The following is a 25,707-nucleotide window of genomic DNA, read 5'->3' on the forward strand; positions in this document are numbered from 1 at the left end:
GATGTCTTGAGTGTCTTCTCTCTCAGTGTTAATAGTGCTGGTGGGAAGGGAAGGAGGGCGAGAGACAGGAGAGCCTGGCTGTTCTCAGTGCTGAGGCTCATGGGAACAGAAGCTGTGTGGGAGCTTCCCATCTCAGCCTGGTGTGTGTGTGTGTGTGTGTGTGTTAGGGCTGGACTGTATAAGGTATAGATATATAGATGCAGGGACCGGTTTGGGTTTTTACTTTACCTTCTATACCGGTATTTTAATGTTTCGTTCACTCTCTGCCCTTTCTTTCCGTGCCACTTTCCACACAGACCTAGCCCCGCCCCCTGTCACTCAAGGAGCGCATTTGTTGGTCCTCTACCACGAGACACTTGTGTTCAGTCTGCATGGTCAATACAGCACATGCAACAATGTTATTGACAATAATGCTGTTTTCACTTTGCTTCTTAATATAAATCCACTAGCGTTCTAATATTAGACTATTCGTTTGTGTTTTTTAAATCAGCAAACAGCTATTTTTTCTTTCCTTAGCAAGTTGCCCTAAATTTTGTGAGACGCTAATGCTAATAGCTAGCTACCTAGCAAATAAATGTACTGAGTAAGAGCAAACGTAGCAAACTAATACAGCCTGATAATACCAGTGATGGTGTAGACCTAAATCAGCATGTTGTTTGTGCAACAGTATCTTCTAAATCAAAGAGGACTATGCAAAGCAAGAATATGTTAGCTACATGAAGTAGCTAAGAGAAAATTGCAATGTAGCCAAAGTTTATAGGATCCCCTAAGAAACACTTATCAGCAATTTAGTAGCTACCCTGTCACAAAAACTCCTCCCTGGCATTTTAATTCGTTAGAAGTCTTTCTATTTCCACGATTCCAACAGTTTTGCTCTAATTCGCAAGTCAAATCGCAATTGCAACATTTGGTTAAAGATAAATCCTACATTATTTGCCCATATTGTGCAGCCCTACGTGGCAGTGTGGAAATTATCTCAATTGAGCAGTGGTGTAAAGTACTTAAGTAAAAATGCTTTCAAGTACTACTTAAGTCATTTTTTTGGTATCTTTACTTTACTATTTTTTATTTTTGACAGCTTTTACTTTTACTTCACTACAATCCTAAATAAAATACTGTACTTTTTACTCCATACTTTTTCCCTGATACCTAAAAATACTTTTTGAATGCTTAGCAGGACAGGAAAATGGTCCAATTCACGCACTTGTCAAGAGAACATCCCTGGTCATCTACTGCCTCTGATCTGGAGGACTCATAAACACAAATGCTTTGTTTGTAAATTATGTCTGAGTGTTGGAGTGTGCCCCTGGCTATACATAAATAAAAATATAAAAAAATAAAATGGTTAGCTTAATATAAGGAATTTGAAATTATTTATACTTTTACTTTTGATACTTAATTACATTTACTTTTGATACATAAGTATATTTAAAACCAAATACTTTTAGACTTTTACTAAAGTAGTATTTTACTGGGTGACTTTCCCTTTTACTTGAATCATTTTTTATTAACACTATCTTTACTTTTACTCAAGTATGACAATTGGGTACTTTTTCCACCAATGCAATTGAGTGCAGGAAATGCAGAAATGATAAAAGTGCTGAAATTTGTTTTGGTTGAAGTTGAATTGAATAGTATAAAACAATCAGAATGGAGAGACTCATTGATATCACTTAGAATGTATGTGTTGCCTTCCTCGGATTACTCACTACTCATAAAGGAAATGTACAACTTGTATTATTCAAAAACTAAAAATACCGTCAAATACCGTCCAACTTTTTAAAAAATACTGTGATATAATATTTTGGCCATATCGCCCAGCCCTAGTTTGTGTGTGTGTGCGAAGAGTATGAGGGTTGTAGTGAGATGTAGCTAGTATGTGTGTGTAGTGTATAGTCTAGTAGTATGCGTGTGTAGTGTCTAGTACTAGTAGTAGTGTTGATTGTACTCACAGCTTGTTGCCTTTGAGGGCTGCGTGGTGCAGCAGGTTGAAGCCGCGGTTGTTCTGCTGGGTGAAGTCGATGTTGGGCACCACCGCCAGGATCTCAATGATGTTCCGGAAGTCTTTGGCGATGGCGTCGTGCAGTGGTGTGTCTCCATACGAGTCCTGGTGGGATAGGAGGAGAAAGAAGTTAACCCTATAATAAATTATATGGGGTTAGTTTAGAGGATGGTAGCCCCTAAAGGAGAGGGTTATAACTTGGGCAGGGAGAGCTGATCCTAAATCTGTACAGCATCTTGTCCTAATAGCAGTCCTGGAGGGAAGTGAGATATGGCCGTAATGGTACACATATTCGTACAAAACCATTCGGTACAGGGACCTCGGTTCAGTCAGCACTGTGAACCCAAATTGATAAATAAAAAAAATATAACAAATAAATACACTAGGCTAAATACACTAGGCTAAATACACTAGGCTATGCATACACTGCGTTGTATGCCTCGAGTAAATCTGAGCTGAAAAAAACATTTCTGGCTTATTCGGTTAAAAGAACTAGAGCCTATGTGCAAGTTGTAATCTAAATTAAAATCTTAATTGGCGCACTTCAAATTGTCCTTTTGTGAGGCGCAGTCGAGAACTCATTCTGTACAATGGCGAGTGGTGGGGTCGATAAACCAGGAGGATTCTCCATCATCGTTTAAATCTCCAGTTGGGAACATTCTGGCTTTCCAGTAGATTACAACGGTGATGGAAAGAGAGAGTACGTCACCACTGCTCCACGAGATTAGCCAATGCAGCTGTCAACACCTCAAACATGTTGCACATTTACGCCGACATCACCCAGTATCCTACTACCGGAGCAAGACATAACACACACAACTCCAGGCAGCCATTCCCCTCCAACTGAGCACGCACACTACTGCACAAGCGGAAAAATGAAATATCCCGAGCCGTACCCAAAACCAGAGACTTGTTGTGAGGCATAAGGAGCTGTTTTGAGGTGTGGCCATTTGAGTAAAGCCCAGACAGAGAGCTGGAGAGACGTCTAAATGGCTTTAATGAGCTCAACAACTGGACCCAAGTGAGCAGAAAAATCACACAGCCCTTATAGAAAAATTAATCAGGCTGGGGTGAATGTGTGTGTCCATTTTAGATAACATAGTACTTTATTAATCACACAAAGGGAAAATGTAATTGTACCGGCCAATAGATATACCAACAATAAATACACAACAAATGACAAAGACACTAAAAGCAGCACATAATTCAGAAAGTAATCAGACCCTTGACATTTTCCACTTTTTGTTACATTACATCCTTATTCTATAATGTATTAACATAATAATAATTATCAATCTACACAAAATACCTCATAATGACAAAGCGACAACAGGTTTTTAGAATTTTTTGCAAATGTATTAAAAATTAAAACAGATACCTTATTTACATAAGAATTCAGACCCTTTGCAATGAGACTCAAAATTTAGCTCTGGTGCATCCTGTTTCAATTGATCATCCTTGGTGTTTCTACAACTTGATTGGAGTCTACCTGTGGTAAATTCAATTGATTGGACATGATTTGGAAAGGCACACACCTGTCTATATAAGGTCCCACAGTTGACAGTGCATGTCAGAGCAAAAACCAATCCATGAGATCGAAGGAATTGTCCATAGAGCTCTGAGATAGGATTGTGTCGAGGCACAGATCTGGGGAAGGGTACAAACATTTTTGCAGCATTGAAGGTCCCCAAGAACACAGTAGCCTCCATTCTTCTTAAATGGAAGAAGTTTGGAACCACCAAGACTCTTCCTAGAGTTGGCTCCCTGGCCAAACTGAGCCACTGGGGGAGAAACACTTTGACAGAGCTCCAGAGTTCCTCTGTAGAGATGGGAGAACCTTTGCAGCACTCCACCAATCAGGCCTTTATGGTGGAGTGGCCAGACGGATGCCACTTCTCAGCTCCCGCTTGGAGTTAAAGGCTCTGACCATGAGAAACAAGATTCTCTGGTTTGACGAAACCAAGATTGAACTCTTTGGCCTGAATGCCAAGCGTCACATCTGGAGGAAACCTGGCACCATCCCTATGGTGAAGCATGGGAGAAAGGGAAAGGGGGATACCTAGTCAGTTGCACAACTGAATGCATTCAACTGAAATGTGTCTTCCGCATTTAATCCAACCACTCTGAATCAGAGAGGTGCAGGGGGCTGCCTTAATTGACATCCATGTCACCGGCGCCCGGGGAACAGTGGGTTAACTGCCTTGCTCAGGGGCAGAACGACAGATTTTTACCTTGTCAGCTCGAGGATTCGATCCAGTAACCTTTCGGTTACTGGCCCAAAGCTCCTACCCGCCAGGATACATGCCGCCCTGCATTGTGTTTGCAGCATCATGCTGTGGGGATGTTTTTCAGCGGCAGGGACTGGGAGACTAGTCATGATCGAGGGAAAGATGAACGGAGCAAAGTACAGAGAGATCCTTGATGAAAACCTGCTCCAGAGTGCTCAGGACCTCAGACTGAGGCAAAGGTTCACCTTCTAACAGGACAATGACCCTAAGAACACAGCCAAGGCAATGCAGGAGTGGCTTTGGGACAAGTCTCTGAATGTCCTTGAGTGGCCCAGCCAGAGCCCGGACTTGAATCCGATCTAACAACTCTGGATAAACCTGAAAATAGATGTGCAGCAATGCTCCCCATCCAACCTGACAGAGCTTGAGAAGATCTGCAGAGAAGAATGGGAGAACCTACCCAAATACAGGTGTGTCAAGCTTGTAGCGTCATACCCAAGAAGACTCAAGGCTGTAATCGCTGCCAAAGGTGCTTCAACAAAGTACAGGGTCTGAATACTTATGTAAGTACTCATGTAAAAGTAATATTTCAGTTTTTTATTTGAAATAAATTAGCTAATTCTTTAAAAAAAACTATTTTGCTTTGTCATAATGGGGTATTGTATGTAGATTGATGAGGGGAAAAAAACAATTTAATACATTTTAGAATAAGGCTTTAACGTAACAAAATGTTGAAAAAGTCAAGGGGGAGCCTCCCGGGTGGCGCAGTGGTTAAGGGCGCTGTTCTGCAGCGCCAGCTGTGCCACCAGAGACTCTGGGTTCGCGCCCAGGCTCTGTCGCAACTGTCCGCGACCGGGAGGTCCGTGGGGTGACGCACAATTGGCCCAGCGTCGTCCGGGTTAGGGAGGGCTTGGCCGGTAGGGATATCCTTGACTCATCGCGCACCAGCGACTCCTGTGGCGGGCCGGGCGCAGTGCGCGCTAGCCAAGGTTGCCAGGTGTTTCCTCCGACACATTGGTGCGGCTGGCTTCCGAGTTGGATGCGCGCTGTGTTAAGAAGCAGTGCGGCTTGGTTGGGTTGGTTGGGACGCATGACTTTCAACCTTCGTCTCTCCCGAGCCCGTACAGGAGCTGTAGAATTGAGACAAGATACTAAACAATTGGATACCACGAAATTGGGGAGAAAAAGGGGTACAATTTAAATATATATATATATGGTTGCTGATAATGTGTATATGTGTATATGTATGTATATATACAAAAATATATATATTTTTTTGTACACACACACACACACACACACACACACACACTGTTAGGTTCTTATTTTTAGAGTAAGTAACTCGACGGACACTAGAAAAACTTAACAGGTTTAATTCTTCCCAAAGGATCGATACAGCTGCATTCAGACATCACGTTTCCACCACTCCAATTTAAACACTCCTCCTTCTCTCCAATCCTTATGTTTTGTGATCTGACAGGAAGACGAAGTGATAAGACTGAAGATCTCTGAAGATCTCGTACAACGCTGTGTACTACTCCCTTCACAGAACAGCGCAAACTGGCTCAACCAGAATAGAAAGATGAACGGGAGGCCCCGGTGCACAACTGAGCAAGAGGACAAGTACATTAGATTGTCAGAACAACAGTTTTCAGCTGTGCTAACATAATTGCAGAAGGGTTTTCTAATGATCAATTAGCCTTTTAATGTGATAAACTTGGATTAGCTAACGCAACATGCCATTGGAATACAGGAGTGATGGTTGCTGATAATGGGTCTCTGTACGCCTAAAAATCTGCCGTTTCCAGCTACAATAGTCATTTACAACATTAACAATGTCTACACTGTATTTCTGATCAATTTGACAAAAAATGTACTTTTCTTTAAAAAACAAGGACATTTCTAAGGGACCCCAAACATTTGAACAGTAGTGTATATAACGTGTTTGTTAAAAAGCTCCAAAGCAGAAGATAAAAAGGATCTACGGTAAAATTCTGTTTTTGCCTCTGTAAAATAAATCTGTCCGTCATTGCACTCTGTATGCTGTTTATTTCGAGAGACTTGTGAGAGTGTGTTTGTGCGTGAACGTGTGTGTTTTATATGTATGGGCAGTGAGCCTGACAGGTGAAAGCATGAACAAAAGTAGTGAATTATATAGGGAAAAGGATGCCATTTCAGGCACAGGTAATGTAAATCTTATTAGTCGGTACTGACCTGTACGTTGATGTCGGCCAAGTGTTCTGACAGCACGCGCACCACATCGGTGAAGCCCTTGTTGACGGCTATGTGCAGTGCCGTGCACATGGAGTTGTTCAGTAAGTTCACATTGGCCCCTTTGCTCAGCAGCAGCCGCGCAATCTCCGCCTGGTTCCTGCACACACACACACATTATCGCATTATCTACCAAGGGAATTCTCTTCGATTATAATCACAGCCGTATATATTCCCCCCCAAGCAGACACATCGATGGCTCTGAACGAACTTTATTTGACTGTGCAAACTGGAATCCATTTATCCGGAGGCTGCATTCATTGTAGCTGGGGATTTTAACAAGGCTAATCTGAAAACAAGACTCCCTAAATTTTATCAGCATATCGATTGCACAACCAGGGCTGGAAAAACCTTGGATCACTGCTATTCTAACTTCCGCGACGCATATAAGGCCCTGCCCCGCCCTCCTTTCGGAAAAGCTGACCACGACTCCATTTTGTTGATCCCTGCCTACAGACAGAAACTAAAACAAGAAGCTCCGACGCGCTGAGCGAGTTCATTAGAACGTGCGTTGAAGATGTTGTTCCCATAGCAACGATTAAAACATTCCCAAACCAGAAACCGTGGATTGATGGCAGCATTCGCGCGAAACTGAAAGCCCGAACCACTGCTTTTAATCAGGGCAAGGTGACCGGAAACATGACCGAATACAAACAGTGTAACTATTCCCTCCGCAAGGCAATTAAACAAGCTAAGCGTCAGTATAGAGACAAAGTAGAATCTCAATTCAACGGCTCAGACACAAGAGGTATGTGGCAGGGTCTACAGTCAATCACGGATTACAAAAAGGAAACCGGCCCCGTCACGGACCAGGATGTCTTGCTCCCAGGCAGACTAAATAACTTTTTTGCCCGCTTTGAGGACAATACAGTGCCACTGACACGGCCTGCAACTAAGACATGCGGACTCTCCTTCACTGCAGCCGACGTGAGGAAAACATTTAAACGTGTCAACCCTCGCAAGGCTGCAGGCCCAGACGGCATCCTAAGCCGCGCCCTCAGAGCATGCGCAGACCAGCTGGCTGGTGTGTTTACGGACATATTCAATCAATCCCTATCCCAGTCTGTTGTTCCCACATGCTTCAAGAGGGCCACCATTGTTCCTGTTCCCAAGAAAGCTAAGGTAACTGAGCTAAACGACTACCGCCCCGTAGCACTCACTTCCGTCATCATGAAGTGCTTTGAGAGACTAGTCAAGGACCATATCACCTCCACCCTACCTGACACCCTAGACCCACTCCAATTTGCTTACCGCCCAAATAGGTCCACAGACGATGCAATCTCAACCACACTGCACACTGCCCTAACCCATCTGGACAAGAGGAATACCTATGTGAGAATGCTGTTCATCGACTACAGCTCGGCATTTAACACCATAGTGCCCTCCAAGCTCGTCATCAAGCTCGAGACCCTGGGTCTTGACCCCGCCCTGTGCAACTGGGTACTGGACATCCTGACGGGCCGCCCCCAGGTGGTGAGGGTAGACAACAATATCTCCACCATGCTGATCCTCAACACTGGGGCCCCACAAGGGTGCGTTCTGAGCCCTCTCCTGTACTCCCTGTTCACCCACGACTGCGTGGCCACGCACGCCTCCAACTCAATCATCAAGTTTGCGGACGACACAGCAGTGGTAGGCTTGATTACCAACAACGACGAGACGGCCTACAGGGAGGAGGTGAGGGCCCTCGGAGTGTGGTGTCAGGAAAATAACCTCACGCTCAACGTCAACAAAACTAAGGAGATGATTGTGGACTTCAGGAAACAGCAGAGGGAACACCCCCCTATCCACATCGATGGAACAGTAGTGGAGAGGGTAGTAAGTTTTAAGTTCCTCGGCGTACACATCACAGACAAACTGAATTGGTCCACCCACACAGACAGCATCGTGAAGATGTAGGCCGTCTCAACCTCAGGAGGCTGAAGAAATTCGGCTTGTCACCAAAAGCACTCACAAACTTCTACAGATGCACAATCGAGAGCATCCTGTCGGGCTGTATCCCCGCCTGGTACGGCAACTGCTCCGCCCACAACCGTAAGGCTCTCCAGAGGGTAGTGAAGTCTGCACAACGCATCACTGGGGGCAAACTACCTGCCCTCCAGGACACCTACACCACCCAATGTCACAGGAAGGCCATAAAGATCATCAAGGACAACAACCACCCGAGCCACTGCCTGTTCACCCCGCTATCATCCAGAAGGCGAGGTCAGTACAGGTGCATCAAAGCTGGGACCGAGAGACTGAAAAACATCTTCTATCTCAAGGCCATCAGACTGTTAAACAGCCACCACTAACATTGAGTGGCTGCTGCCAACACACTGACTCAACTCCAGCCACTTTAATAATGGGAATTGATGGGAAATGATGTAAAATATATCACTAGCCACTTTAAACAATGCTACCTAATATAATGTTTACATACCCTACATTATTCATCTCATATGTATATACTGTACTCTATATCATCTACTGCATCTTTATGTAATACATGTATCACTAGCCACTTTAACTATGCCACTTTGTTTACATACTCATCTCATATGTATATACTGCACTCAATACCATCTACTGTATCTTGCCTATGCCGCTCTGTACCATCACTCATTCATATATCTTTATGGACATATTCTTTATCCCCTTACACTTGTGTCTATAAGGTAGTAGTTTTGGAATTGTTAGCTAGATTACTTGTTGGTTATTACTGCATTGTCGGAACTAGAAGCACAAGCATTTTGCTACACTCGCATTAACATCTGCTAACCATGTGTATGTGACAAATACAATTTGATTTGATTTGACACACACACTTAGGCCTAAGCATAATAATTGTTCAAATCTAGTTAGCATATTCATTTCAATATGCATTACTCGATGCATTTTCATATAATTGTTGTGTTTTGTATTTATTTACTCATTCTGATAATGAATTTCAGCTTTGGCAATATTTACCAATGAGTTCCACACCAATGAAGCCTCACTGGATTGTACTGAATTGAAAATGGAGAACGAACCACTAAAACACGCAGGCCTGAATAACAAACCCACAGCACAAGGCTCATAACAGATCCATCCCAAAGCTGATGCTTGTTTACATGCCATGTAACCACCGAGAGACCCAAGGGATACTTGTAAATCCCATCGATGGCTCATTTTCTCATAGATGGAATCTAAAGCTGCCTATCTAATCCCTGTTCTGTCGTGTGGAGGATTAGGGACAAAAGTAATGCCTGTCTGTGTCTGTTTCTGTGTGTGTGTGTGGAGTGATTTCACTGAACCCAATGCACCCCAGCTGGAGAAATGGACAAGCCCAAATCCAATTAAATCCAGATAAAACCCCTCCCCATAACTTGTTTGCTCACAATGTGAATACAGGGTCTGTGTGTGCTCCTCTCACCCAAAGGCTGTGTAGTGCAGGGCGGTGTCTCCGTCTTCATCCTTCACCTTGATGGAGCTGTTGGCCTGCAGCAGGGCCAGGACCACCTCCATGTGGCCCTGGTGGGCTGCTACCTGCAGCGCCGTCTTGCCCTGGTTCTTTATATCCACCTGGAGAGATGTAACACACACAATCACATTAAGAAATGTAACACACACACACAGTCTGAGGTGGGGAGTGAGCGTACCTTGTCAGGGTATTTCTGCACTAGCTCTCTGACTTTGCTGGCACTGCCATGCGCCGCCTCGATGACCAGCCGGCTGGGGTTGTCCTGCTCTGTAGACTGAGACAGCAGCTTTTCCAGGACTGAAATGACTGTGTCTGGAGATGAGAGGAAGAAAGAAAGAAAGAAAGAAAGAAAGAAAGAAAGAAAGAAAGAAAGAAAGAAAGAAAGAAAGAAAGAAAGAAAGAAAGAAAGAAAGAAAGAAAGAAAGAAAGAAAGAAAGAAAGAAAGAAAGAAAGAAAGAAAGAAAGAAAGAAAGAAAGAAAGAAAGAAAGAAAGAAGAGAGAGAGAAGATCGGGAATAGAGGCCAACGAAAAAAGGGGGAGCGGGAGAGTGAAAAAAGACAATGTAGAGGAATAAAGAGCAAGGGAAGGAAAAAGAAGAGAGTGTGTGACATGTTAGTGATGGATTCGAGAGCGTGGGAAACAGTTTGTGCTGCGTTGCCCTCCAGGCCCCTCTAAACCCAGAGAGCACATACATACACACATAGTTACCAAGACGGTTTGTAAAGTCAAGTCAAAGTACAATCATTGGAATGAGTCAAAATGTCCTCGTGCACCCTAACCCAGCATTATGAGCCTCTCGTCCCCACTCTGTGCCATCATTATGAATATGACAGACACAGAAAGGGGGGGGATTGAGTCAGGGCACTCAATACTGGTAGGAGAAGCACACATTCATATACACACATGAGGAGCAGTAGAGGCACATATGCTGATGAGGCCTGTGATGTACATTTGTTTTATTTAAATGTTTTATTTGACCTTTATTTAACTAGGAAAGTCAGTTAAGAACAAATTCTTATTTACTACATGCATGGACATGATACGGAGAGAGAAATCAGACATTTCAGAGACATGCAAATGAAACCCGTTGGCCATGCATGCGGAGACAGTGACCAGGAGAAACAGCGTTATGATTGGCCGTCTATGCAATAGACAGCCACTGTCACAGTCCTTGGCCAGTAGTGCATGCATGGCTTGCAGCAAGAGTGCTGGAAGAAGAGAGAGGGGTGGAGAGGGGGAATAAGGAAGGACAAAAAGCAGAGGTCGCTGGAAGACTGTTGGATAAGAGGCCCCCTTCCTCCTTTTTGCAAGGTCTAAGTAGTCCTTACTTCCGGATTCATTGGGGTTTTCAGCAGTCATGAGGTTGGCATCCACCTCCATGGTTTGGGCTGAGAGGCACGCCGGATTAAAGGTCCACGTCTGGCCACCGAAGGCCACTCGCAGGTCCCCATCTGCGTACACCTTCAGCACCTTGCCCATCTGCCCCAGGGCCTGATCGGAGGAGAAAAGAGGGGGTGTAAAAACAGGAGGAGGAAGAAGGGTGGGAGGGCAGAGGAGAGAGAGGGAGGAGAGTGAAAAGACAGTGGTATTGACAGTGTTAGGACACCAGATAGGTAAGCAGGCCTATGGATTCTTTCCCATTACACTTTCCTCACTTTGTCGCCTTTCCATCACGACCATTGATATGACAAGATTTTAGGTATATTAGGTATAAACACTTATCACTGGCCACGAATGAGAGGAGAAGGAGCGTTTCAAAGAACCTCCATCCAACCATGATTCACCTTGCCATCTCAAATACACCCTTTTCAGTTACCCATGCCACTCAGGGAAATTGTCAGGGCTTTTACTTATAGGTAAATAATCAAGATGCTTTGTTTTCCCAGAAGCCTTAAAGGCCCAGTGAAGTGAAAAACTAGCTTTTCCTGTGTTTTGTACTATACATTTCCACACTATGAGGTTGGAAAAATACTGTGAAATTGTGAAAATGATAATGCCATTTTAGTGTAAGAGCTGTTAGAAAAGACCGGCTGAAATGTTAGCCTGTTTTGGTGGGATGATGAGATACACCAGGCGGTAAATTAGTTAATAGACTAAAGGCATCTGCATGCTTCCCAGTCAAAACAGTTAGGTAGAGTTTGTGCATATATTATGGCGACATTTTGTGACGTTTTTGTTCGTTTTGGACTTCGGTGCGGGTAATTACAATTTTTTCTGGAGGCAAGCCTAAGTTCGAAGTCTATGCCCCAAGTCAACAGTAAAGACTCTTCAATAAAGTCTTTGTTGTCATTCAACAAGAGATGATTCATTTTCATGCACATTTCTTCATAAAGAAATACTGCACCAAACATCTTAGATGTAAAATTGATAAGATTGACTAAGATCTCTTCGGCAAAAACGTCAATATTTATAAGATAACCTGGGTTATCTTAGATTAATTCTGACTATTTTGAGGAAGTGTATACTGGCTATGGCATCTCAAAATGGACAAACAGTAACTATTGCCACTTTTTTCAAGTGAAGAGGTTGGCTAGCTGAAGGTTCAGCTAGCTGAGTTTGGCTAGGTACTTGCTGGTTAACTGAAGCATGCTGATGCCTTAATAAGAAAGAGAGTTCGAAACCTCTCTGCCAATAACAGCTAGTTTTCAGTTTCCCTCTCCCCACTCAGTTAGGCTACCGGAAGTTAGCGTTAGCCTACAGATAGTTAGCCTCAGCCTATGTCAACGTACTGGTGTCATGCTGTCTGTCCATTCTCCGTGGCCAGCCTGAAGCCTCTTTACACAGTCTATGTCTTCCAGTACCCGCACCAGCTCGCCCACACCAAACGTGTTGACCTACGGCAAGAAAGGGGAAGAAGTCAGCAAATTGTTAGCGATGTGATGCTAATGCTAATCTGTCAGCTTCCAGGACACCTACAGCACCCGATGTCAGAGGAAGGCCAAAAAGATAATCAAGGACATCAACCACCCGAGCCACGGCCTGTTCACCCCGCTGCCATCCAGAAGGTGAGATCAGTACAGGTGCATAAAAGCTGGGACCGACAGACTGAAAAATAGCTTCTATCTAAAGTCCATCAGACTGTTAAATAGCCATCACTAGCTGGCTACCACCCGGTTACTCAACCCTGCACCTTAGATATGGAATCACTGGCCACTTTAATAATGGAACACTAGTCACTTTAATAATGTTTACATACTGATTTACTAATTTCATATGTAGATAATGTATTATATTATTGTATTTTAGTCAATGCCACTCCAACATTGCTCGTCCTAATATTTTTATACTTCTTACTTCATACTTTTACTTTTAGATTTGTGTCTGTTGTAAATTGTTAGATACTACTGCACTGTTGGAGCTAGAAACATAAGCATTTCACTATACACATATTTAGCAGATGTTATAATGGGTATGTGACCAATACAATTTGATTAGCATCACATCGCTAGCTAATGCTAACCTACAGTATAAGACCATGCTGTGAGCCTGTATTCATTTCTCACTTGTAGAGCTAGAGTACCTTGGTCAGGGCACCTGGGTGGAAAGTCCAGCGGATGTTGTTGCTGTACTGGACTCTGACATCTCCCCGGTCAGTGATTCTGTGTACCGTCCCGATTTTGCAGATGTACTGTAAACACACAAATCAGATTTGATTTGCAGTTGCCGATTGTGGCCGGCCTTGGCATTGTCATTTCGCTGGCTCCATTGATTTGAAAGTAATACGTGCTTGTTGATTTTGTTCTATTGCACACCAGAGACCATTCACGCCGGCAACGTTACATAAACCTGGGTTCAAAGGTTCAAAATGGGGATACGGTACTCAGAATTTGAACCAGTACTTGCCTAACATAGCACATGCAGTGACAACGTGGCATACACTTCAAAGTAGTTCTACGACTGGAGAAAGCTTGGAATGAGGTAAGACTCTTTTGATAAGATTATGTCAGAGAAATTCCACCAATTGACTTGGAGGGAGTTTAGTTTAGTACCTCTGCCATTTTGGGGTTCCATCCTCCGTGGCCCTCTTGCATCTGTCTGAGGATGTCTACTTCCAGGAGACACTTCACCTTGTCCCCCTGGTTGAAGGTGTGGCCTTCTGCACTTTCCTGCCTCTGCAGTTCTGCGTGCTCACCTGTGTACACATAAACCATAGATAAAAACACACACACACACACACACACGTGACAACATACTCTACTGCAGTGCTTTCATATTGATCTGTAAGATACATACACTTCCAGTCAAAGGTTTTAGAACACCTACTCATTCAAGTGTTTTTCTTTATTTTAAAAAAAACTATTTTTACTATTTTCTACACTGTAGAATAACAGTATAGACATCAAAACTATAAAATAACACAAAAAAAAGTTAAACAAATCAAAATATATTTTAGATTCTTCAAATAGCTACTCTTTTCCTTGATGACAGCTTTGCACAGTTTCAGCATTCTCTCAATCAGCTTCACCTGGAATGCTTTTCCAACAGTCTTGAAGGAGTTCCCACATATGCTGAGCACTTGTTGGCTGCTTTTCCTTCACTCTGCAGTCCGACTCATCCCAACTATCTCAATTTGGTTAAGGTCTGGATTGTGGAGGCCAGGTCATCTGATGCAGCACTCCATCACTCTCCTTCTTGGTAAAATAGCCCTTACACAGCCTGGGGTTTTTATTTTACCTTTATTTAACTAGGCAAGTCAGTTAAGAACAAATTCTTTTTTTCAATGACGGCCTAGGAACAGTGGGTTAACTGCCTGTTCAGGGGCAGAACGACAGATTTGTACCTTGTCAGCTCGGGGATTTGAACTTGCAACCTTTCGGTTACTAGTCCAACACTCTAACCACTAGGCTACCCTGCCGCCCCGTTGTTGGGTCATTGTCTTGTTGAAAAACAAATGATAATCCCACCAATCCCAAACCAGATGGGATGGCTTATCGCTGCAGAATGCTGTGGTAGCCATGCTGGTTAAGTGTGCCTTGAATTCTAAATAAATCACAGACAGTGTCACCAGCAAAGCACCCCCACACCATAACACCTCCTCCTCCATGCTTTACGGTGGGAAATACACATGATTAGATCATCCGTTCACCCACCCCGCTTTTCACAAAGACATGGCAGTTGGAACCAAAAATCTTGTGTTTCTTGGCCCAAGCAAGTCTCTTCTTCTTATTGGTGTCCTTTAGTAGTAGTTTCTTTACAGCATTTCGACTATGATTGCCTGATTCACCCAGTCTCCTCTGAACAGTTGATGTTGAGATATGTCTGTTACTTGAACTCTGACACATTTATTTGGGCTCCAATTTCTGAGGCTGGTAACTCTAATGAACGTATCCTCTACAGCAGAGGTAACTCTGGGTCTTCCATCCCTGTGGCGGTCCTGATGAGGGCCAGTTTCATCATAGCGCTTGATGATTTTTGCGACTTGCACTTGAATAAATGTTCAAAGTTCTAGAAATGTTCCGTATTGACTGACCTTCATGTCTTAAAAGTAATGATGGACTGTCATTTCTCTTTGCTTATTTGAGCTGTTCTTGCCATAATATGGACTTGGTATTTTACCAGATAGGGCTATCTTCTGTATAACCCCCCTACCTTGTCACAACAGATCGTCTGATTCTGTCCAACACATTAAGGAAAGACATTTTTAAAATGTACTTTTAAGAAGGCACACCTGTTAATTGAAATGCATTCCAGGTGACTACCTCATGAAGCTGGTTGAGAAAATGCAAAGAGTGTACAAAGTGTCATCAAGGCAAAGGGTGGCTATTTAAAGAATCTCAAATATAAAATACATTTTGATTTGTTTAACACTTTTTTGGTTACTATATGATTCCATATGTGTTATTTCACAGTTTTGATGTCTTCACTATTTTTCTACATGTAGAACATTTGTAAAAAATAAAATAAAAACCCTTGAATGAGTAGGTGTTCTAAAACTTTTGATCGGTAGTGTATACAATTTGATGAATTCCGAAAACAAGCATGCTTCCTTAACAACAGGCAGAAACTTAAAATCTATCCCCCCTGGTTCATACCAAGCTTTGGTAGGTGGTCTTTGTAGTAGAAGCCTCCCTGGATGTCCGACACGTATTTGAGGTCTACCTTGCCCTTGTGACCCAATCGGTAGACGTTGGTGGTGCCATTGGACCAGGTGACACTGGCCACACTGCGACCAGACTCTGTGTCCCAGCCACGGATGTCCACCACCTTTCCAACCTTACCCTCTCCTCCTGCACACGCACACACGGTGTAGGAGTATGAGAGAAGAGAAAAACCGAAGAGAGCAAGTAAAATAGGCTTATTGGGGGAAAATTTGGAATAATGAGAAGATAGTTTGGATGAATATATCAAGCACAATGGAAACAATTATATTTTGTGTAGTTTGATTCTGTGCACTGGCAGGACATTACCGCTTCAAAGACACAATAGGTATGTTCGTAAATGCATTTTGGATTGCCAGACTGCGATCAGAGTGCACTTTGGGTGTTTGTAAATTCAGAGCGTTGTCAGACTGTACGTTAGTAAATTCAGAGTGTTTCGCTCTCTGAGCATTCAGAGCGCACACTGGACACTCTGGCAGAGGAGTAGGGTTGATCCGAGCATTTTGACCTCAACGGCAGTAAAGCACCCAAGCTAACTGGCTAAAGTTGGCTAGCTTGCTAGCTACTTCCAGACATAAATGAGAGAACACCTCACTCTGACCATTTTACTGGTCCTAGCAGAGCTGGTTAGGCTGTTTTTATGTTATCTAGAGCGTTGGTGACTAACTGTGCTGATGGCAACAATTTAGTTATATTTTTTGCTGACATTTACTGACACCGGTCATATTCAATGGGTGTTGCGCATTCATAAATTAATCACTTATTCTGCTCTCACTGACGAGAGTACTCTGAAATCGGAGTAGATAGCCAGGGTGAATTTACAAACACACCCAATGTTAAAACAGGAGATGGTGTCCATCACTGTTTCACATCCACATATTCAACCTTATTGCAGCACAAAGACCATACTCTGGTACAGGAATCTTGTCAATTATAGGACTTGGCTAATTCAACATCACATACTGAAAGTAAGAAACAACAAGTAGGATCATGACTCCAATCTGTGCTCTGGATGCTGAACAGTTTTCAAAGACCAATCTAAATGGATAATCTAAACAAGGTTTCTCCAATCATCCCTTTGACTCTGGTTAGAAGTGAGAGATCAAACAAAGAAGAACACAAAACAAAGCACACTTAGAGGCTGGGGCTAGCACCCCTCACATTCTCAACTACTGTACCGGACACAAGATACAATACATTGATTTACAACCACGACGATACGCATCTACTTTATTACATAATGACTTGCTTCAAGGTCAAATGTCATCAAATACTACATTCAGTTTCCACCACAAACAGAGAACCTGCCATTGTATAGCCTAGTTTATTCAGGTTAACAGTTACATCAAGGATTACACAGCCTGCCAGGTAACCTCAGTTCAGGACAGGACTCAGGTAAGGGACAGCCTCTCTTCTAAGCATAACCAGAATGACCCTATGCACTTACCGCATGCTGCTTAAAGACTGATGATGACTGACATAGACCCCAGGGGTTCACTTTCGAAGACACCATAAGACATTTTGACTCATTGGCCAGTGCTTTAACACAGAGAGGACCCAATGCCATTCCCGGTTCTGACCCCACATGAGGTAATACAAAGAGCTAATGACAGATTTCTCCAGCCCTAGAGGCAATGATATTGAAGGGTTTTGAAATTGAAAGGAACAATTATCAAACTTTCCACAGATGGAGATCCTGCAAAGAGTTAATTTAGTACTTGTATGGAAAATCTGTTTCTTTCATAATAATTTGCCATTGAGAGACAAATTCTCTTGACTCTTGATTCGAAATGTTATGCGAACCCACAGAAACCCAACAGCACAGTAGCCATGTCCCAAAATTAACTTAACCACAAAGACAATTTTTTCCTCCCCGGAGTTGCAGCACATTCTATAATTAGATATCATGTGACTTCTTGGTATATTCCACTACACTAGAGGAGAAACGGTACGAAAGGAAAAATAAACCTGATCGTTAAGAAATATCTGTTAAACAGACTCAATGAGATACTTTTGGGTTGGGAAAGAATCTTGAAGCACAAAGACACCAGTTCAAACTGTCACTTTGCAGGGTAATTAGAGAACATTAGAGTATAATGGAATGAGGTTCAGAGGTCATGGTGAAACAGTTGAAACAACAACAACATTGCCAGGCCCTGGTCGGTATGGATGGATTGCTCCGCTCACTCCCTCACCGTCTTGGTTTCCCCAGTCCCAGTCAGGTCCGCGTACCACTTTCACCCCTTGAAAGATTCCTTTGAGGATGATCCGTGGGAGATTCTGCCTCGGGGCCAAGCACACTCTGTGAAAGGCAAAAAGTACAAACCACATTCTCAATGAAACACTATGGCAAGAAGATAGCATTATGACTTGTGATACAACATCATGGAGTGTATCCAGAATGTTCTGTCCAAATGACATTGTGCAGTTTCAGAAACATAACCACTGACTGACAGAAGCTTGTTCGAAATGCTTCTCTTATCGGCCACCAGAAAAACCCAAGCTAAAACCCTTTAAAACGTATAGCTATCTCGAATAAGTAAGCCAACCGTCTGGCCTACATTATAGTCCAACTAAGTGGCACAAGCAAACAGCCCAGATGTAACAGCTCTCTGGCTTAGAGACACGCTATGTCACAGACACTAGCCTGAAAGTCAGAGAGGGTTATAAGATACAACAATGTTGGGGCTATGTTACTGAGACACACTCAGAAGACACTTGAATCAGTAAGGGTAGTGGGGAGACAAAGGGGAGTCTATTCTGTGGTGGATGCTTGCCAAGGGAAGATGACATACATGTGCTCGATTGCTCATCCAAATTAAGGAGAGGTCTTTGTTGTTGATGGGTCGTTCAGCATAGCTGAGGGCTGAGAGGCGTCCTAAACTGAAAAAACATGCTGCAAAACCCTTAAATTACTCAACAGGGGACTTCAATGTCATCACAACCACAAGACTGAGCAGAATATGGCTGCCAAAAACCCAGACCTGTTTGACAGGTTCAAGCAGGCAGTTATATCAAATTCATCAGAAATCAGAAGGGGGGAGGGGTCTAGGAGGAGCCGTACCTTATGGTAAAGATTTGGTCAGATCTCAAAGGGGCAAATTAACTGCCTATTCCCATTATTTCTCCACGAGGTCAGCATTGAGGTTTCATTCTGCCATGCAGCTTGGGGAAAGACTGGAAACTTGACTTGAATTTCTCTCAATCCACTATAATCAAAGTAAAACAATCCTCCCGTGGGTGGTCTTCCTCTGGGATGAAGAGAGGCTTTGCTACACCTACGCGTCACTCTCCCTTCGGCTGCGAGTGGTGTCCATCAACGCAAACGTGGGGGAAAAAAACAAAGCTAGCCCTGGTTATCTTCTGAACTAATCAGGTCAGATTGTGAGGCACGTTGGCCTTAGAAGAAGAAGCCGGTGGCACCTTTGCTTCTTGGAGGCTTACTGTAGACTGACAGTAAATCCTGGTGTGGGCTGTGTGGCCACGGACAATGGGGAGGTGAGGTGGCATGTGTCTAAAATCAGAGATTTGAGGACTAATCCCTAGACAGCAGCGCAATCAGGAAGCACAATGTCAGACAGCACAGATAAGAGAGTGCGTGTTACAAAAATACATCCGCGTCACCATGGGGATAACATATGGCCCTTATTAAGCTTTCTGTGCCAAATGGTCTTGTGAGCATACAAGTGTACATATATACAGTTGAAGTCTGAAGTTTACATACACTTAGGTTGGAGTCATTAAAACTAGTTTTTCAACCACTCCACAAATTTCTTGTTAACAAACTATAGTTTTGGCATTCTACTTTGTGCATGACACAAGTCATTTTTCTAACAATTGTTTACAGACAGATTATTTCACTTATATTCACTGTATCACAATTCCAGTGGGTCAGAAGTTTACATACACTAAGTTGACTGTGCCTTTAAACAGCTTGGAAAATTCCAGAAAATGATCGCTTTAGACACTTCTGATAGGCTAATTGACATAATTTGAGTGAATTGGAGGTGTACCTGTGGATGTATTTCAAGGTCTACCTTCAAACTCAGTGTCTCTTTGCTTGACATCATGGGAAAATCAAAAGAAATCAGCAAAAATCTCAGAAAAACAATTGCAGACCTCCACAAGTCTGGTTCATCCTTGGGAGCAATTTCCAAACGCCTGAAGGTACCACGTTCATCTGTACAAACAATAGTACGCAGGTATAAACAACATGGGACCACGTAGCTGTCATACAGCTCAGGAAGGAGACGCATTCTGTCTCCTAGAGATGAACGTACTTTGGTGCAAAAAGTGCAAATCAATTCCAGAACAACAAGGACCTTGTGAAGATGCTGGAGGAAACATGTACAAAAGTATCTATATCCACAGTAAAATGAGTCCTATAGCGACATAACCTGAAAGGCCGCTCAGCAAGGAAGAAGCCACTGCTCCAAAACCGCCATAAAAATGCCAGACTACAGTTTGCACCCCCACATGGGGACAAAGATCGTACTTTCTGGACAAATGTCCTCTGGTCTGATGAAACAAAAATAGAACTGTTTGGCCATAATGATCATCGTTATGTTTGGAGGAAGAAGGGGAAGGCTTGCAAGTCGAAGAACACCATCCCAACCGTGAAGCACAGGTGTGGCAGCATGTTGTGGGGGTGCTTTGCTGCAGGAGGGACTGGTGCACTTCACAAAATAGATGAGGGAGGAAAATGATGTGGATATATTGAAGCAACATCTCAAGACATCAGTCAGGAAGTTAAAGTTTGGTTGCAAATGGGTCTTCCAAATGGACAATGACCCCAAGCATACTTCCAAAGTTGTGGCAAAATGGCTTAAGGACTACAAAGTCAAGGTATTGGAGTAAATCACTCTACTATTATTCTGACGTTTCACATTCTTACAATAAAGTGGTGATCCTAACTGACCTAAGACAGGGAATGTTTACTAGGATTAAATCTCAGGAATTGTGAAACACTGAGTTTAAATGTATTTTGCTAAACTGTATGTAAACTTCTGACTTCAACTGTAGGCCTTTGCTGTAGACACTGTGTTTACTGTGTACGGCCACAGGCGGTGAAAGGGTTGGTACGCAACATGATTTTCAGAGAATTCCATGCAAAGATGACGATGCGGTGGGGATAAGACCTGAATAAAACAATGCTGGTTTATACAGCAGGATTTCCTGACTTGGTAGATTAGGGTGGAGGTTGTTAATGGGCTGCTTTCAACAATAGATTTTAGCCAGGCAAAATATGTAAAGGGTGGGGGCAGAACTATCCAAAACAGATCTAGTAGAAAGTAAATATACTAATGCATGAATGGTACAGATGGCATTAGTGAAGACAGCAACTGTTTTGACATATTACTGTTGGTGTTGTCGCTGTTAAACACTCATACTTTGAGAGAGAGAGCGAGCAGCTCTTTAAAAGGACCTGGACGTCTCATCCTGCCTGACCAATGGTCTCTCTGAGATAGAGGATGTGAGATAGACAGGGAGGATGTGGTGAGCTGAAACATGACCAGTAGGAGGTAGAGAGGTGCTGAATTGCCAGATATGCAGGATAAGGATTAAACTGAGCCTACTTGACAGGGCCTCTGCGTGCGTGCGTGCGTGCGTGCGTGCGTGTGTGTGTGAGAGAGACGATTAGCCAACCGCGAAGTTGTTGTTGCGTTTCCACCCCCCCCTCAGTAAGCATATGGACACCCATATGCTGCACAGGGCACCGTCAACACACCATAACCTACACACACACGTCAAGGCGATACACACCACTTACCATGAACAACGGTGACCAAACGTCATTGTGAACACTTGGTTATTATACACACGCACGTGACAAAACACTCTACAAAACACATGTGACAAAATTATTACAGAGTATCCAGATGACCCAGCCTCTATCCAGATGATCACAGACACACACATGGTAATGAACATCCTGTATTAAGGAAAATCACAGCACATCCACTGGCACCTCACTTCCCCAAATCTGTATTCACACTCAGCCACTATTAATGACATAACACACTTCAATGAGGAGGAAGGTGAGACTTGTGAGGGGGAAAAAAAGTATTTGCAGGATCTATTAGATGTACCTATATAATTATCTGTAGCTTCAAAATAGGAGCTTAGTGATCTTAAAGAGCTTTCTGCTTAAGGGAATAAAGAAGGCATATTGCTGTGCACATATGGACGGTTGAAACTACAAGATAGTTTCACCACTTCCCCCGCCTCAGGGATGGTTCCTCTCTTCCACGTTCACTCACCGCAGCTGGTCTGGGCGTGTAGTTAAGGACATGGGATAGAGATAAACTTGAGGAACAGAATAGACTTGTATTGTTTCCAATCATCTTTGTTTCTGAGTAACTTGGTCACAAGGCATAAGACAAAGAAGAAACCACAGTAGCTTGTGATGCCCCGATCTGCTGGGGAGGGGTGGAACCAACCATGACTAAGCAGTTTTGGGGTTTCTATATAAACCTCTTGCGTTTTCTGTATTATTGGGCTCTCACTGATCACCTACGGGTGGTCGTTGACCAGCTCCATTTTTGCAATAATTAATCGGTATTAAAGGTTGATTGTTTGAAGAAATTGAAAGTCCTTTCTCCCTTGCTTGATTAGAATTTACATGACATTCTGCTAACATGCTAATCCCATTAATAAGTGGGTTAATTACAATACAGCAAAACTCTGGCACTGCAGGTCCTGTACTACTCAATAAGAACCCCCTGACCCCATGGCGGTGTGTGCCTAACAGTGGCTCTCTCTCTGCTTTAAGCCCTCAGCTGAGCCACCTGCTCGGCTACTCTCTCCGTCTCTGACATTAAATTAATCCCATTAGTTGTGCTGCTGAGCCCAGATCCAATCCCTCCATCACAAATGATCAGCAAAATAAAGCAGGGCCTCTCTCATCATGGAAGCCAGCCAACTTCTCAGCTCCCCCAATATCAATTTGGGACAGATTGAATGCCTGCATTTTCTTAAGACGGACCAGGTCTTATGAGACGCGAGACAGACTGTAAGCGCTTCGGATGACATCACTGAGAACTCATTCACTCACTCACTCCAGAAAGTATTCATACCCCTTGACTTATTCCATATTTTAATGTGTTTTAGCCTGAATTCAAAATGGATTCTACCTACATGTACATATTACCTCGACAACAATGCTCCCGCACATTGACTCTGCATGGGTACCCCCTGTATATAGCCCCGCTATTGTTATTTACTGCTGCTCTTTAATTATTTGTTATTCTTATCTCTTACTTTTTTTTGTGTATATTCTTAATACTGTATTGTTGGTTAAGGGCTTGTAAGTAAGCATTTCACTGTAAAGTCTACACCTGTTGTATTCGGCGCATGTGACAAATACAATTTGACTTTACTTGATTAAATACTCCATAATGAAAAAGTGAAAACATGTTTTTTGAAATCTTGGCAAATTTATTGAAAATTAAATACAGAAATATCTAATTTACCTAAGTATTCACACCCCTGAGTCAATACTTTGTAGAATCACCTTTGGCAGCGATTATAGCTGAGTCTTTCTGGTTAAATCTCTAAGAGCTTTCCACACCTGGATTGCACAACATTTGCCCATTTATCTTCTCAAAATTCTTCAAGCTCTGTCAAATTGGTTGTTGATCATTGCTAGACAACAATTTTCAGGTCTTGCTATAGATGTTCAAGTAGATTTAAGTCAAAACTGTTAGGCCACTCAGGAACATTCACTGTATACTCACTGGTCTTTGTGGTTGAATCAGTGTTTGAAATTCACTGCTCGACTGAGGGACCTTACAGATAATTGTATGTGTGGGGTACAGAGATGAGGTAGTCATTCAAAAATCATGTTAAAAAATCATGTTAAACACTTATTGCACACAGAGTGAGTCCATGCAGCTTATTATGTGACTTGTTAAGCATACTTTTACACCTGAACTTATTTAGCCTTGCCATAACAAAGAGGTTGAATACTTACTGACTCAAGACATTTCAGCTTTTAATTAATTTGTAAAAACAATTTAAAACATAATTCCACTTTGACATTATGGGGTATTATGTGTAGGCCAGTGACAAAAAACTCTCAATTTAATCCATTTTAAATTCAGGCTGTAACACAACAACATGTGGAAAAGGTCAAGGGTGTGAATACTTTCTGAAGGCTTGTATAGAGGGGCTCTGTTGTGTTTTGCCCCATGCACAACAAGCATGAAGAAGAACGAGGGGTTGCGGGTGTGACTTTCATATGATGTTTTTCCCCTTTGCTTTAGAGGCTGGGTCTTGGAGCAGCAACAGTCAATGTTCTGTTGAATTTATCTTCACTGTGTGTAATGAATGACATCAAAACTACATCTAAACCAGAATTGTGATCAAATGGTTGGATATAAACATTGACTAATTTATTCACCATTTCCCTACTTTGATCTACTCCTGTATCTCCTAGAATAAGGCTGTAGCGTAACAAAATGTGGAAAAAGTGAAGGGGTCGGAATACTTTCTGAATGCACTGCATAACAAACTTGCACAATTTACAGTATGTTACGAATTTGCAAAACGTATGATTACGAATTCCAATTTTTTGTGGCTAACGTTAGCAACCTATCCACATAGCTAACGTTAGCCACAACTAGCTGGCTAACGTTAGCTAGGGGTTAGGAGTTAGGTTAAAGGGTTAAAGTTAGGGGAAGGGTTAGCTAAAATTGTTGCTATACGTTTGCGTTATACATACACCCCGACCAACCACCCTCCTTTTGTTTTTGCCTTAATTAACCTTCGGTCTTTTATAACCATACCAAACGTGACATATCAAACTAACTTAATTAACCTTCGGTCTTTTATAACCATACCAAACGTGACATATCAAACTAACTTAATTAACCTTCGGTCTTTTATAACCATACCAAACGTGACATATCAAACTAACTTAATTAACCTTCGGTCTTTTATAACCATACCAAACGTGACATATCAAACTAACTTAATTAACCTTCGGTCTTTTATAACCATACCAAACGTGACATATCAAACTAACTTAATTAACCTTCGGTCTTTTATAACCATACCAAACGTGACATATCAAACTAACTTAATTAACCTTCGGTCTTTTATAACCATACCAAACGTGACATATCAAACTAACTTAATTAACCTTCGGTCTTTTATAACCATACCAAACGTGACATATCAAACTAACTTAATTAACCTTCGGTCTTTTATAACCATACCAAACGTGACATATCAAACTAACTTAATTAACCTTCGGTCTTTTATAACCATACCAAACGTGACATATCAAACTAACTTAATTAACCTTCGGTCTTTTATAACCATACCAAACGTGACATATCAAACTAACTTAATTAACCTTCGGTCTTTTATAACCATACCAAACGTGACATATCAAACTAACTTAATTAACCTTCGGTCTTTTATAACCATACCAAACGTGACATATCAAACTAACTTGAGTGTCCCAGATTTACTATGAGACCAGGCTGATCAATAAACTGTTGGATTCATAATGAAACCTTATACGCATTCGCTTATTGCAACGGACGAGTGCAATGTTTTGTAATCTTGCACGGTAAAGATGGAATGTTGTGTGTGTAAGTATGTCTAAAACGCCAATGGCATGATCTAATGAAGTATGGATGATTTTTGGTATGACGAGGT

At 42.5% G+C, this 25,707-nt stretch overlaps 1 protein-coding gene across 6 annotated transcripts in view; it reads right to left on the minus strand.

The window, feature by feature from the left end:
• LOC110492229 (E3 ubiquitin-protein ligase MIB2) overlaps positions 1–25,707 on the minus strand; it is a 70,720-nt gene that overhangs the window by 13,684 nt on the left and 31,329 nt on the right. For 3 of the 6 annotated variants that reach the window (XM_021566366.3, XM_036947198.2, XM_021566367.3), the window contains exons 4-13: positions 18,237–18,343; positions 15,976–16,170; positions 13,933–14,075; positions 13,464–13,571; positions 12,673–12,777; positions 11,272–11,434; positions 10,122–10,255; positions 9,896–10,044; positions 6,445–6,601; positions 1,953–2,107 (exon numbers count right to left, since the gene is read on the minus strand). In XM_021566366.3, the coding sequence (XP_021422041.2) occupies positions 1,953–2,107; positions 6,445–6,601; positions 9,896–10,044; positions 10,122–10,255; positions 11,272–11,434; positions 12,673–12,777; positions 13,464–13,571; positions 13,933–14,075; positions 15,976–16,170; positions 18,237–18,343 (1,416 nt within the window). The remainder of the gene's footprint in view (positions 1–1,952; positions 2,108–6,444; positions 6,602–9,895; positions 10,045–10,121; positions 10,256–11,271; positions 11,435–12,672; positions 12,778–13,463; positions 13,572–13,932; positions 14,076–15,975; positions 16,171–18,236; positions 18,344–25,707) is intronic. The other 3 variants (XM_090203315.1, XM_036947199.2, XM_090203316.1) reach the window with 1 other exon arrangement.

The sequence above is a fragment of the Oncorhynchus mykiss genome, chromosome 16, assembly GCF_057628025.1.
Source record: "Oncorhynchus mykiss isolate SJ-2025 chromosome 16, ASM5762802v1, whole genome shotgun sequence".
In the NCBI taxonomy this organism is placed as follows: Eukaryota; Metazoa; Chordata; class Actinopteri; order Salmoniformes; family Salmonidae; genus Oncorhynchus; species Oncorhynchus mykiss.